Here is a 15,698-nt window from a genome sequence, read left to right on the forward strand (position 1 = left end):
AAACCAGAATCATTACACAGCTCAGCAGAATCAGTGGAGACTCTAATGCATAAGCACTGGACTGCTGTGAGAGGGGCCCGCGCGCCTGCTACTACATTCAGTTTTCTGCATCTGTGAGGTGTGTATCTGTGGATTCAAGCAACCATGGACCGAAATATTAGGGAAAAAACTGCACCTGTACCAAAAATGTACAGACTTTTTCTCTTCATTATTTTCCAAACAATAGTATAACAGCTGTTTACATTGTATTAGGCACTAAAGAAATGCTGAGATGATTTAAATTATACATGAGGATGTGCATTATTTTCAAGTACTACACTATTTATTTAAGAGACTTGAGTCCCACAGACCTTGGTATCTGTGTTGAGAGCCACTGAAGCTGTGGCATGACCAGGGCATGGCTGAACAGAGAACAAAGAGGCACCTCAAAAGGCAAGACAGGCCACAGGTGAGGACACCTGGCTCCAACCCCAATTAATAAGGTAGAGATTAGCTGCAGGCACTTCATTCCTGTAGTGGAAGTCACCTGGAGACTTTCTCCTATGATAGTTCTCCTCAGTTAACATAGTCTGTTACTTGGAAAAGTCCCTGAACCACTCCAAGGTCCAGCTCAGGTTTCTTGTGTTTTCTATTCTAACCCCTTTGCAGCCTAGAGACATTCCTTGTTTTAGGCCCTAAAGAGTCTCAAACTCTGCAACAGGGTTTTGATACCCTCCTGGAGCCCTGAAATCATACCACTTGTGACATTTATTTAAGCCTTCACTGTACACTCCTTTGGGAGATTGGGGATTTTGGCCAGGTTCCCTGATAGTATCTGTGTGTGTGTGTTCGTGTGTGTGTGTGTGTGTGTGTGTGTGTGTGTGGTGTGTGTGTGTGTGTGTGTGGTGTGTGCGTGTGGTGTGTGTGTGTGTGTGTGTGTGTGTGTGTGTGTGTGAGTGTCCTGGAACCATTCCTCAATGTATCCTGAGGGACAACTACAATTATACTTGTCTTCATCAAGTTATGCACATTTTCCAGATTCATTTTCCACTCATAAAATGTATGGACTCAGTGATCTCAGAGATTCTTTTAGCACAAACAATATAAGCTGTGAGCTTACAATGAGAATGAGAACAATTAAAGGAAATAAAATTCATGCTGATTCTTTCTTCACTTGACACCCTGGTACAGATAATGCAGAAAATTGAAAAAAATAAGTGTCAAATAAAATGCTCTCCTGTAGATTGTACTCATACATAGCAGCCATTACCCTCCTCAAACCTTGAGTTCCTTTACATCCTGTTAACAGATTATCTGAAATTTGAGAGGCATTTTAGGGCCACAGAGCCTTTATCAGTGATTGAGATTTCAAATGGCTTCCTTAGGGAAAAAAGGACAGAAAGATTAAAAAAAAAAATTCTATGTGTGCAAAAATATATCTTTAGACTTTTTATGTGAAAATCAATACTGATAAGCCCTACACTGGAAAAATTTCTCACAGTAGTGAAGAACATGAACACTGCCCTTAGTGTTAGGAGACTTTTACAGAATGGGGGACGAAGTTCTAATAATGACACAATCCCGAAATCAAAACAACTAAAGGCAGTCCCATACCCTCATCTGATTTTACAATGACCCTTACATACCAAAGATCACTACCGGCTCATCATGTCCTGTCCCTGTCCTGGGCACCAGGAGTGTGAATGTTTGTGGTAGAAAACATGAAACTTCTATCCTACCCCAATTTGCCTCCCAGGGGCAAAAGTAGCTAGACTTTTTGTACTATCACAGTCCTGAAATTCACTAATTCAGATACCCTAAAAAACAGCATCCCTTCTTTGTCCAAACTGATGGAGATAAGTAGCTTCATTGACAGAAAGATTTTAATGATAACAGACCTGTCTTTGGCTTCCTGTTTTGAGATATAATTGCTCCCACATCTGTTCCCAACACTCACTTCTGCCAAGATGCGATGCCATCCACCATCAGACCCCTACTAGAGGCTGAACCAATGGAGTTGCCTGATTTTAGATTATATACTTCCAAAACTGTGAGCCAAATAAATCTTTTTTTCTTGGTAATAATAATTGTTATTATTTTCTGTCTAAGGCTGCTCACATATTACAGATGACCCAGAATAGAACAGACGAAACATATGTTTTGGAACTTCCAACCAGAATTTAAAAAGCACAATGGTACCTTGGTTCAGGAAATTAATGTTTTCCACAATTTTGGTCACAAAACTGAATTGGATGAGAACCAAATCAAATTTTCCTATAAAGTCAGCACTGAACCTGCCCACTGAATTTGATTTGTTTCTTATCCAATTTGGTTAATGGAAAGAACTAAGATAATGAACCAAAGTACTACTATATTATCACCACCCAGCATCTCACCAGTGAGAAAATAGCAATTAACTGTACCGATGTTATGGAGTATTACTACCACCATAGCTCAGTTATAAAGCAAGTCATTCACCATTTTGGGTTTTAACTGGTATTACAAATATCTCATTCAAAAATTTAAGGAGGATTCTATAAATTCCTTTCCGCTCTGGCACTTTTTGGTTCTAAGATAAATGATCAATCACATCTGAGTCGATCCAGTCTTAAAATCTTAGCTACTGTTTTGCTTCTATGCAGAAAAATTTTAAACATCTCAACCAGCCAACTTTAAAATCAACTCAATATATTTGAAGAGGAAGGTTTTGTGTATCTCATAAAATACTGTCTGTCATTTTTCTGTGTACCTTTATATACTATCGGGTCAAAGATATTACATAGAGAGAAAAAACACATTACAACTGGCTGATATAAGGAAATATAACATTTTTCTTTATTACTAATGGAATTCTTATAGTCATGCTGACATCTTAAACATTCTGGTTAAAACAGGTCAAAATTGTTTTCCCTGCCATTTCACCCTTTTCCTCTCCTATTACAATTTAAAATGTCCTCATTAAGGAACTGCTGGTGCTTAAACTCAGGACTTACAGGAGACTAGGTGTTTCCAGGAGATGGAACTAGGCAGAGGGCACAGACCTAAGACCCTCTGTTCTCCCTGCTTTCAGTGTCCACATCTTTGTGTAACCTTTTTCTTGAGTGTGGGTGGGACCTGCAAAGATGAAGGGCATCACTTCTGTGGCCACAGTGGTAGGGTTACAGCTTTCATGTTTCCAGCAGACTCTCTACTGACCCCCTCCCATATTGGCTCTGGTGGACTTTAAACTGCCACGTGGAAAGGCCGACTGGCTGGCAGCAGGGACCGCCTCCCACGGCAGCCAGTATTCAGCTCTTACCATCAGTCCAACAGCCCTAAGGGAACTGTATGCTGCCCACACCACAGGAGCCCGGAAGTGGAACCTTCGCTTCAGATATAATCCCAACCCCAAATGGTGCCTAGTACGCAGCTGGAGCAAAGGCTCCAACGCTGAAGACCCAGGCAGGCCACATCCGGACTCCTGACCCCAGGAATGGCGATGATAAATGCATCTCCTGGTAAGCCACAGTGTTCCTGGTGCTATTATAGTAACCACTAATTACCACAGACAGATGAGAAACACAGTACAATTAGAGAGTAAACTGAATAAGAAGAATGAGCTAGGAAAGTTTAGGCAATCAAAGTAAAAGAGAGTTCACTACGGGATAAGGTTAGTTTTGAAACATTTCACAAAAAGGTTAATTCTGAGGCCCATCTTAAGTGTTTCAAAGATTCAGACTGGCAGACGGGGGGGGGGGGGGAGAAAACATACAGAGATGGAATCAACTGAGTATCATGGAAATAACAAGACACCCTGAGGAAGAGTGAGGGAGGACTGCATAGGTGTAAGGGATACAGACCTAGGAAGCCTGAAACGGCCGGGGCTAAGTGGATTCATCTTTGAACCTGCAGCAAGCATCCGGCAATGGGCCGTCTGTATCACTGCAGGCTCTAAAAGGTTCACGAACACTGCTGTAGACAGCATCACAAAAGGAAAGACTGAAAGACAGAGCTAACAAAATAAAAGCCCTATTTTAAAGAATTTAATCTGACCACAGTGGAAAGGATGGAGCAGATTAGAAATAAGAAGGCCAAGAATAGACATGCGAGCATAATAGTCTTCCTGAGAGGCTAACAGTAGGGGGAAAAGGTTCACACTCATTAATAATCAAAGACACAAGCGCCTGCCTTGCAAGCAGGCAGTCGTGAGGTTCGATCCCTGGTACCGATAAAAAATGAAAAAGACAAAAAAAAAAAAAAAGAAAAAAAAAAAAAAGAAAAAAAAAGGGGCTGGGGATTTAGCTCAGCGGCATAAGCGCCTGCCTTGCAAGCAGGCAGTCGTGAGGTTCGATCCCTGGTACCGATAAAAAATGAAAAAGACAAAAAAAAAAAAAAAAAAAAAAAAAATAATCAAAGACACGCAAATTAAAGCTATAAAGCACTATTCTTTGGTCTATCAACTTAATAAAAAAACTAATAATACTAGCAAAGATAAGCAATCTTAGGCACTGTTGGTGGGAATATAAATGGAAGTCTTTTCAACAATATGTATTAATAATCACAAAATATTCAGATCCTCAATTCAATAATTTACACTTCAAAAGCACACTCAAAATAAATTTATTTACCTAGTCAGTAAAAACTTAACTGAGTATCTATGATGTTCCAGGTACTGAGATGGGCCTTGTAAATATGGCAGTGAATAAAACAGGCTTCCCTGCCTTTCTTGAAGAGATACACTTTTTTTTTTCTCTTCTCTCAGTACTGAGGATTGAATCCAGCAACTAGCACATGGTAAGCAAGAGCTCTATCTCTGGGCTACATCCCCAAACTGAGAGGCATACATTATACAAATCGTCAAAACATAAATGTATAATCACATATATTGTAGGACACAATGAGAAAGTACTTTTAAATTATGAAATCCAAGGAAACCTCTCTGGAAAGAACAATTATGCTGAGAACTGTGTGATGAGTAGAATTTAGCCATCTAAAGAATAGAAGGAGTTCTGCTTTACTTCTTCTAACAGAGGAAATAATATTCATGGAGGCAAATGGGTACTGGTTCCACCCAGGACTGTAGAGGATTCATTCAGTGACTTACTCTACAAATATGAATGGAGATACAAGCAAATACAGTGTACTGTAATAGGGCTAAAGACAAGGATTTTGAGAAAGAGATCGAGATCAGGCTGAAGTGACAGCAGATGAAACAGGTGTAAAAGCATTACATAGCTATGGGTGGGTCTGGAGTTCACAATGAAGTCAAAGAAGTACAGAGAAATGTTTTCGCCTTTGTTTTTTGAGACAGGGTCTCACTGCAGTTTAGGCTGGCCTCAAACTCATTTATGTTGCCCAGGTTGGCCTTGAACTCACAGTGATCCTCCTGCCTCAGCCTCTCAAGCACTGAGATTACAGGCATACGCGCCTGGCTAAAGTACAGGGAAATGAATGTAAAAGAAAACCAATGTTTCTGACAGGAGAAAAAAGAAGATGAAACGGTTAGCAATCACAAAGACTACAGCTTTCCAAATCCAAACATAGACTTACCTGAAAACATTTGTTAAAAATATATTCACTGAAAATAATTACCATTTATATGCAGATGGGTTAGCATTAAAAAGCTTATAAAGCAATAAAGAAGTAGAGATCAAAAATAAATTTTAAACGTTTACATACGAGTTAAAGCATAGTTATACTTGGGAAAGTATTTTCCTTATACAAGAATGGCTTTCAACTACGGTAAGCAGGCAGAGAAAAATGATCACTTTCTTGGAATAATATGCAGTTCTTTTTTGCAAGAGGCCAACATATACATAAAATAATCCAAGAATTACTTTACTGCCTTGAAGCACCATAAATATGAAGAGTGACACTTATACAAACCTTATGACGAGGATATGCTTGAAGTCATTAGCAAGTTACAAAGAAAACTATAAAAATGTTTGCAACATATGTGATCAGTGGACCTGAAGGAATATGGCTCTTTTTTTCCTGTTCTAAAGTACATAAATAGTAATATCTTACATTTGACATATTTCAATAGCACGAAAGAGTTAAACAATATTTTGTACCATAGATGCTACCTAAAAAAAAAAAAGGGAAAAAAGGGCTTAGATTTCTATTATTTTTGCAACTTTTAAATCTGAAACTATTTCAAAGTAAAGAGTAAACAAAAAAGATATGGATAGTCCTGCTACAAGAAATAACAGGAACCTAAACTCTGTTAATTTCATGGGGCAATCATAAAACAACCCTCTCAACTGCTAAACATCCAGTTTTCCCTGCTCTGAGGGGATGCCAGCGCACATCAAGCAAGAAGCCTGGAATCCCGTCCGGTACCCACCAGCCACGTGCACTTGGGAAAGGCTCTGCGGTCTCTCTAAGCCTCAGTTACACCTCCCTCACAGGGTGGCACGCACTTGTCAACTATGCCATAGTATGACACAGTATTCATTATCATTATTATTTAAAAAATTGCTGCACTACATTATTTCTTCTTTATTAAAGGAAGATGTATTAAATTTCTTCAAGTTTGTGAAAAAATCAAGTTACTCTTACAGAGGCTGATATAATTCACATATTTATAAAATAATGCACAGATATTTTAAATGGTCTCCCTGGAATAGGCCAGATATAACCTAAAATTGTTTTCATCTGTTTGGCTTTTATCTATAAAGTATATTAGGCCTGCTACCTTAAAGTTAATTTTGTTAATTATGAAGATCTGATTTGGTACTTAAACTATTCTAACCAAGTTTGATGGGAGTAGGTATGTTCAGTTTCAACAATTATATTGGCATCACACATAAAAGATATTAAATAAAATATATTTTCTTCATAGACATTAAAAATTAAGTAATAGCTCTCTTAAAGAAAAAAAGCAATTAAGATTAAAAATTTCATGAAATCCAAAAGACGAATATTGAGAACCCAAAACAAATTCTGCAGTCTGACAAGGAAAAATGTATCTTCTATAAAACTAGAAATGATGTGAACGTATAAATAATGCATCACATATTTTTATTTGCAATTTTAATGTTCCAATATCATTATCATCCCTCTGTCACCAATTACGTTTAATCTTAGGAAGAAAATATTATGTTAGTTTCTGGGTTAAAATTTAGTGCATAACCTGAAGGTTAATAGGGAAACAGTATAAAAGTAATTCTCCTAAATCAAGACTCTGCCCATTAAAACTTCAAGCTAGCCCATTTTAAGATGGCAGCTAATCCTGTTTTCTGGAGAATGTATTTGTTGAAAGAAAACAGGAAAAATACAAGTATGCATTTAAAAAACAGAAACAGAAAACATCAACAGACGTCATGTCAAAGTAATCCGTAGATGATATCTTGGAAGCAGGAAGGAAATCAGAATTTTCTCTGTGCTTCCTTCAAAGTTTCCATAGTGGTCAACATTCAGTAAGTCTACTCACTTCCGGTGGGTGTGGTCCATACCACTGTTTGGTATTGCTTCCAACTTTGCATTTTTCTGCCCACAGATATTTCCATAGCTGTCGTATCCTGACACTAGTCTCGCTGCTGCACCTGTTGCTACTGAAAAGCCACAAATAAATCCCTAGGGAAGAAACAGAAAAAAAACAAATAAGCCATTTCAATAGCCACAGTCACTATGTGATATGATAATGAGTTTCTTTTGTCTACAGAAGGGAACAAAGAGCTATCTTTCCTTTCTGGGAACACTACTGCACTGTTTTCCTTAGAGTGCATACTCGCAGCACAAAGCAGTCCACAGGGAAATACTATCTATTACTGTTACAAAACGGGTCCCAAGCTTTTACATGGTAAGATGTCTTTGCTTTTTGCAATAGTAATAGCATCAGCTTCTCTACATTGAACATCTGTCTTGTGCCAACACCTGTACTAGGTACTTATCATATATTATCTATAACTAATCCTCATGATAAGGAAACTGAGGCCCAGAGATGTTAAATAAGCTTGTAAGGCCACAGAAACCAGTAGATATCAGAGCACAGAATTAACCCCAGTGTTTTTCACTCTTCACTTTTATTTACTTTGAAAGGGTTTCTGTTAAATGAACAACAGCAGAGGATATAAAAAAAATCCAAAGAACAATAGGTATACTGGTTTGGAAACATTATCACTTCAGTGCACACAATACTTTTTGTTTCTTCCCTGCAGGAAAGTTGTATACAAGCCAAAAAATTACATCATGAAGCACTGTCATGCTCCTAATTCTGGAGCCTGAAGAGAGTACGTGAGGAACTGGCTTTGTGTACTGCAAAGGTCATTTCATTTCATGGAAATATGCTTCATCCCAGTGGCAGAGGGAAGGGGTAGATAATTTCAAGTCCACATCACGCTTACTAAGACAACTATGCACTGACCGCAGTAAAGTAACAGAAGCCTATACTGGATCTGACATTATTGGGCATCAAAAACCAGAAATAAGGGGAGTCAATACTGATAAACTGGTTTGATTGGAAGAAAAAAGACTGAGGTTAAAACATACTGTGCAAACTGGTCATTAAAAGGGTAAATTTCTATCTTCAATAAAGGGGCTAAGAATATGGCGATTACCGCTGTTTACCTGATCGTAGTCAGCTAGCACAAGCAGTTCTTACCTAAGTGCTGCGCTCTCGGGCTGCAGTGATGAACACTAAGAACAGTATTTCACCCTCGGTATACTTACATAAAAAGCTAAACACTGTTTGTAAATAATCCTACTGTCATTGTGCAGGTAAGAAAGGTGTGAGAGAAGAGAGCCTCGCTAAAGTCAGGAGAAGCTTCTTATAACTACGCTTTGTGAGACTATGAGTTTAGGTTCGCATAAATCAGTTTGAACTATAGACTATTGATGACTCCATCTTCTGCACGTATGACCTTGGACAAACTTGCTTAATGTTCTACGCTTTAATTTACCCACCTATAAGTTAAGCTAAATCCACTTACACAGAGGCTGGTGTGAGAATTAGATGAGAAAATACAAGTAAATTGTATATCTCAGTAAATGTGGGCACTCTCCTCCCTCAAAGCAACAGCTAACTTGAAGCACTTGGGCCAGTTCAAAGAAGAGTCAGGCACAGCTGGTTAAATATTTACTCACACTCCCCTGCTATCCCTCTTCCTCCAAACTCCTGTAAAGACAGTATAGGGCAAGCAGTTCCACCTCAGAATCTCAACCCAAGATGTGCACAGAAAATCAGCCACCATTTTAAAAATATGGTTCAACCCCAAAGTAGGAAACCTTGCCCTGAGGAAAGCCTGGAAAGATAAATATTAAGAAATTTTAATAATAGAAGTGCTCTTGATATGAGAAAGAAAAAAGAAATTTTAATAAGTAACTTCCTGCTGCAGCATGGATCTGTAATGCCGCCAAAGGCTGCTGTGTTAAAAGTGTTGGTCCCAAGCCCATGGAGCTGTTGAGAGGCAGTAAGAGGGCACACACGCCGCCATTGCGGGCTCTGTGGAAGCCTGGCCCTGCCCTGTCCCTCTCTTTGACTTTGAAGTCAGTGTTTTTTTGTTTGTTTGTTTTGTTTTGATCCCATCATGTGCTTGTCCCACAATGTATCATTCCAGGACCAAAAGCAACCAGGCCAACTGATCATGGTTCTGAAACCTCCAAAACTGAAGCAAACAAACCTTTTTTACCACTGAGTTTACTTGCTAGAGTATTCGTTATAATAATAGAAGCTGAACTAACACATGTTCTAATATATTTCTTCAATACGAAACATCAAGAAGTAATTGAGAATGGACACAGTATTCAGTAAGGCTTAGATTCCAATTCTGTCACTCACTACCTGTGAAACTTTGATTCAGTTACCTTAGAATCTGTTCCCTATTCATGTGTAACACAGAGTAATGCCATCTATCTCACAGGGTGAGGATGAAGAGTAAAGGAGGTAACTTGTACCCAACCCCTAGCCCAATGTCTGCTACATGGCAAGTGACCAATAAATGGTAGCTATTTATCTGAATGAGACAGTTGGACTAAAAAGGTTAGCAATGGTAATTGGAAACTGAAGGAAATCCCTTTAATTTTCTATTTTAGAACAAAACTTCTGTGGGGACAAAGTGAGAAACAATGTCAGTAAGTCTGTCATTATTTAAAAATATTTCCAGACCACAATTACAATCCTCTTTCATTGCCAGTGTTACATAATTAAAAGGTTATGTTCTTCTTTCATTTCTCAAAGGAATTTTTCTTATGTTTGATAAGTGCACTGTATTACCAATTCCTTTAAACAGCTTCTGGTTTCCCTTTCTTTCTTTCTTTTTTTTTTTTTTTTTTTTTTCTTTTTCCCTTTTATCGGTACTGGGGATCGAATTCATGACTGCCTGCTTGCAAAGCAGGCACTTATGCCGCTGAGCTAAATCCCCAGCCCCTGGTTTCCCTTTCTGACTATTTTTAATAGTACAGTTGATGGATGGATTCTTGTCTTTATCATACGCCACTTCCTGTCCCTCTGGGATGCAGGCAGGGTATAAATTATAAATGTTACATATGTATGCTAAAACGGGACACTGACATACTTCACATAGGTCACTTAAACTTCTTAGTAGCTTCCAGAAGCATTAGAGAGGATGAGAAGCTGTAGGAAGGAAAAAGGAGAACAGCAAGCTAATAAGATGGGAAGAAACCATGACTATTATCTTAGGGACTTTCCATATGGTGCAAACACTAACAGTGGGGAACCAGGCCAAATGTAATTAAAATTACAATCTCCTTAAAAAGGAAAATGCTAAAATCCAAATGCAGAAAGCAATACAGTTTCAGAAGCGAAAAACAATCAGTACATAAAATTAAAATAGGCTGAGAAAATTTTACTAAATACAATCAATAATTTAATGGCTCCACACAGGAGAAGAAAATCACATTAATGAAGCAAATGACAAGGATGTTGAAGAAAGCTTTTGTAAGGATAGAGTAGGAAGCAATCTTTAGTAAGAAAGTAAGCCAATTAATAAGGAGGAGAACCATGAATAAATCTTAAAATGACTGAGCTGTTGAAGTGCCTTCAGCACTGCCGTTGTAAGGGAGAGAAGAACAGAAAAACCACTAACAAACAGAGGTGACTCAAATCAGACAAAGGTATACAGAGATGGTGGATCATATGCAAGACTAGCAAGTAATAAGCACTTATTGCCTACGAGGAAAAAGACGACTTGCTAACTAAGAAACTGTATTTTCTCATCCTACCGTTGGGTACAGTTCTACTTAACAGCTTTGGTTTAATTTCATTCATGATTAATCAAAAAATAAGACACACTTTCATTTTACCAGCATGTCTGAATTTCACACCTACATCAGCAATTCACAAGGCTGAAGGCCTTTTGGTGGGGACATCAACAAAAGCATATATAGGGGAGATGAAGTACTATAGTATGTGTGAATGTGGTAAAATGTTTCAAAATAAAAGGATTGAGATGGAATGAATGGTGGTTACAGTCATCTTCCAGGAATTAATAAAAACATATCCTGGCAATCTTTTTTGCAAACATATATATACACACTGTATCTCAACCATGCTTGGGGTCAATAAATGATTTGTAAAACCTTGGGGTAACATTTCGCTTTGGTTCCTCCTTTTCTGAGAATTCTGAAACAAAGAAGGTACTAGGATTCAATAGTAAGAACAGTGGATTAACTTGGTGCACAAACAATGTTTACGCTAACAAAGAAACAAACAATATATATTTTGCCAGTGTACCTGACTTCTGGATTCTCTTATGGTTTAATAGAACACATTACTCTAAAATAAAGGGGAAAAAAATAAAATAATTAAAGTCAGTCTAGGAAACACCTACTCCCTAAGCATTTAGTGAGCATATACAGGGCTTATCCTGAAAGACCCTAAAAGAATGGAAACATTCTCAAAAGAGAAAAAATAATGGGGTATGAAGGGGCAAAAACAGAAGGGCTCAAGTTTCATGGACAGCCAGAAGAAAGAAAAACAAACAAACAATGACAGCAATAAAAGCACGGGCGGGAATACTGAGAACTGATCTGGGTTTGCCTCAAATATGTCTTACGATCTTTGGCAGGTAACTGAGTCCTTTGAGCCTATTTCCTTATTCACTGGTCCAAAAGACTGGTTAATCTCTCAAGCCATCTCTCTTCCAAAAGTTCATGATTCCAAGGGAAAAGCGTTACACAGCAGGGTTTCAAAGAACATTGCAAGAGGTATAACAGTGACTGAAGGGGGAAAAAAGCAAGAGTAGATTAAAAACATGGATTTAACTGAATTATATACTGCAAAGTGGTTAAAACAGTAACTTGTACACTATGTATGTTTTACACACCAAAAAAGGAATGAACTTAACAAAAGGAAAGTAGTTCTTTGGATCAATTACAGTCAGTAAATTTTGGCATGCTGTTCTCTCTGTTCTAAGATTCTAGCAAAGATCAGACTATCAAATAGGTGACTAAATACTGCAGTGAATCTCTCACGTGGCACTGTACATTCAGCTGCAGTTAACGAGGTAGAAATGTCATGTCCAGGAACTAGACTAATGCTATAAAATAAAAAACTCCTTGCAAGCAGTCTCAAAGGACAACCTACTCCATGTCTCCCAAACTAGTTTTAGTCAAGCTCATTCTTTAAAATCCCAACCCTGAATTTCCACTTTTCCTTATCCATAAATTCTACATGTTTATCCTACATTCCCCAAACCATTTCCTTTGCCTGCATGTGCTCTATTAGTAATAGCATTATCTAGTGGACTACATGTAAGACGCAGAAAGGGAGTATTCTTTGATCTCTTCTCTCCATTTCTGCCCCTCACCCAGGCTTCCTGGCACTACAGGAAAGTGTAACACTAAGCTATTTAGTCAGGGTCTGGGTCACTATTAAGATCATGTTTTACTGACAAGTGAGGTTACTGTATCCCACTGTTACTCCCAATTCCAAGCAACAAAATAGAGCCTGTCTCTTCAGGCCTGCTTCTTCTCTTGTTGGACCAATAAAATCTTAGTGAGTTGTTGGACACATCTCTATACTTCTTTCCTAACCAGTAAAACGAGGAAGATGGATAGCATGTACTTCCTTGAGTAGTTGTGAGAACAGTGTCCTCCCCACAAGTCCATCAGTGGTGACTTTTTTCCGTAGTAGGCACTACTGTTAGGTCCTACAGTGTCCTCCACTGTTTTCTGCCTCTTTTGTGCAAAGCTTACCTGGACAGAGGTATCTAGAGAGATATCCAATCTCTCTTCCTCTCTTCTCAAACATTCCTCTTCCCAAGAAAGAATGAAGACTGTTTAGATGGGAAGGAACTTTAGCTGACAAGTTCCACGTCATTTATACCAGTAAGTGTTTTGCTGGGCATAATCTGTCTGGTGCCTGCTCAGCTGCTGAGAATTTGACCATTTTACTCTTGTTCCTTGATGTGGACAGAAACCACAGCGGGGAACCCAGGAGAAACTCAGGTAGGATTTGAGCTGAAAATCTCTACATTTATTAAAGTGGGTTTTTTTTTTGTTTTGTTTTGTTTTTGGTACCCAGGATCGAACTCAGGACCTTGCCCTTGCAAGGCAGACACTTATGCTGCTGAGCTAAATCCTCGGCTTCTGAAAAATCTCTACCTTTAACCCTCACTGAAGCACCTCAGTCATTTCATCTGTCTCTTTCTTGCCTGCAAGATGATAACTTGTTACTAATCTTCAATCTATCCCGTTTCCTTTACTACCACCTCCTTTTAAGCAGTAGTACTAATACCTCAACAATGCCTCAGCCTCTGAAGTGGTTTGCTAAAATCTCTCCCCCATTCTACACCAGCTTTAACATTGGCTGCCATATTTCTTAACTCAGGTTATTTACTAGTCAATATTTTTCTGTGACGCATCGGTTCTAAAACAGAGTCTCCACCTTGGCAGAACATTAGAATTGCAGAAACTGTATCATAATTACTGAGGATGACCAAGGAATGAGTTATTTTTTTAATATTCCAGCTGATGCTAATGTGCTGCTATCATATTACCTTAATTGAAAACAGAAAATCTAGTATTTTTTTGTTTTTGTTTTGTTTTGTTTTTTGATCATGGTCTCATTGTCATGCAGCCCATGCTGGCCTTGAATTCACTATACAGCCAAAGGCAGTCTCAAATTCATGGCAATTCTCCTGCCTCCACTTCCCGAGTGCTGGGATTACAGGTGTGTGCCACCATGCCTGGCTGAAAACAGAAAATATGAAGTGTGATGCTACAAGTAATTTCTTAGAGTAGGAAAGCATATATCTACTAATTTCAAAATATTGACAAAAATTCAACTATGAAAGATGACAGTTCTCAAGAAGGCTGATAACAATTTATTTTGCAAAAACCCCCTAGGTTCCAAATAACTCAAGCACAGAAAAATCTTGAAAGTAAAAGAATAATAAAGCAGTACAAACAATGATAAAGAAATGGAGATATGTACATAAACAGCTAATGATAAAGATAAATGAAAGGCAAGATCTTAAAATATTTAAGCGCCACAGTACAGATATCAATGAATAAGCAAAGAACTACAAAGTAAAGACAGTGAATAAGGTACAGTTTGAGTATCAGACTGCAAGCTTAGAAATAGTCTGTGTAAGAAGAAGGCAGCTGGACCAGTAGATGGAAATAATACAGTCAGAAAGTTTTACCCTATTTTATCTTTGCCACTTGCTAGACAAGCTAATCTTTAACACTGCTATGCTTTGACTGTAAGATGGATAAAGTTGATCCTACTGGTCACTTGTGAGAATTAAGTGAGATAAGCACATATATGAAACAAATGCTTGTTGAATGTCTCTTAAAAAGTACAGGTTGATGTCAGGTGTGGTAGCATATGCCCACAATCCTAGATACTCAAGAAGCTAAAAAGCACAAGTTCAAGGGCCACCCTGGTTAATTTAGCAAGGTCTTCCCTCAAGAGAAAAACAAGAAAGGATAGAAATGTGGTTCATTGACAAGGTCATGGATTCAACCTGCAGTACCTCAAAAACAAAAGCACAAGGCTAAACACCCCTACTCTGAAAATCTAAAATCCAAAATGCTTCAAAATTGGCAACTGTAGCCAGGCATGGTGGGCACGCACCTGTAATTTTAGCACTCAGGTGGCTAAGACAGGAGAATCGCTGTGAGTTTGAGGACAACCTGAGCTCCATAATGGAAACCTGTCTCAAAAAGAAAAGAAAGAAAGAAAGAGAAAAAATAAAAGAGAAGAGAAAAAGGAAAAGAAAATTGGTAACTTTAGGCTGGGTATGGTGGTACACACCTGTACACACTGAGGCAACTGAAACAGGAGAGTTGCCATGAGCCTGAGACTGCCCTGGACTATACACAGTGAGTTCAAGGTCAGTCTGAACTACACAGTGAGATCCTGTTTCAAAAACCTAGATCAAAAAAAAAAAAAAAAAAGTAAAATAAAACAAAAACAAGGAAACTTTTTTGAGGTCCACAAGTGGACAGTTCCACATGGGACTTCCTAAGATTGGCTTCAGCAAAAATACAGGTGCAGTAAAAATAAAAATCACCTTCAGGCTATGTATACACATGAAACATAAATGTTTAGATGTAGGTTTCCTCTTCATGACATCTCACTCTATATAATGCAAATATTCCAATTTTCTTTAAAAAAAATCTCAGATCTGCAATAGTTCTGCCCCTAAGCATCTGAAATAAAAGAATCTTTTACTATAGAATAAATCCAAAGGAGAAAAGAAAAAGCTTCTAAAAAAATCATAAAATAAATAGTCAAAAGCTAGAAAACTTTGGATCTCTTCTGTGCCAGT

At 38.2% G+C, this 15,698-nt stretch overlaps 1 protein-coding gene across 3 annotated transcripts in view; it reads right to left on the reverse strand.

Annotated features, from left to right (window-relative positions):
- Positions 1-15,698, reverse strand: part of Slc44a1 (solute carrier family 44 member 1) — a 181,593-nt gene that overhangs the window by 117,939 nt on the left and 47,956 nt on the right. For all 3 annotated transcript variants that reach the window (XM_063224411.1, XM_063224409.1, XM_063224407.1), the window contains exon 3: positions 7,394-7,536. In XM_063224411.1, coding sequence (XP_063080481.1) covers positions 7,394-7,536 — 143 coding nt within the window. The remainder of the gene's footprint in view (positions 1-7,393; positions 7,537-15,698) is intronic.

Source organism: Cavia porcellus, unplaced genomic scaffold, assembly GCF_034190915.1.
Source record: "Cavia porcellus strain 051 isolate PalLab524CR breed Dunkin Hartley unplaced genomic scaffold, mCavPor4.1 scaffold_1, whole genome shotgun sequence".
NCBI classification, from domain to species: Eukaryota; Metazoa; Chordata; class Mammalia; order Rodentia; family Caviidae; genus Cavia; species Cavia porcellus.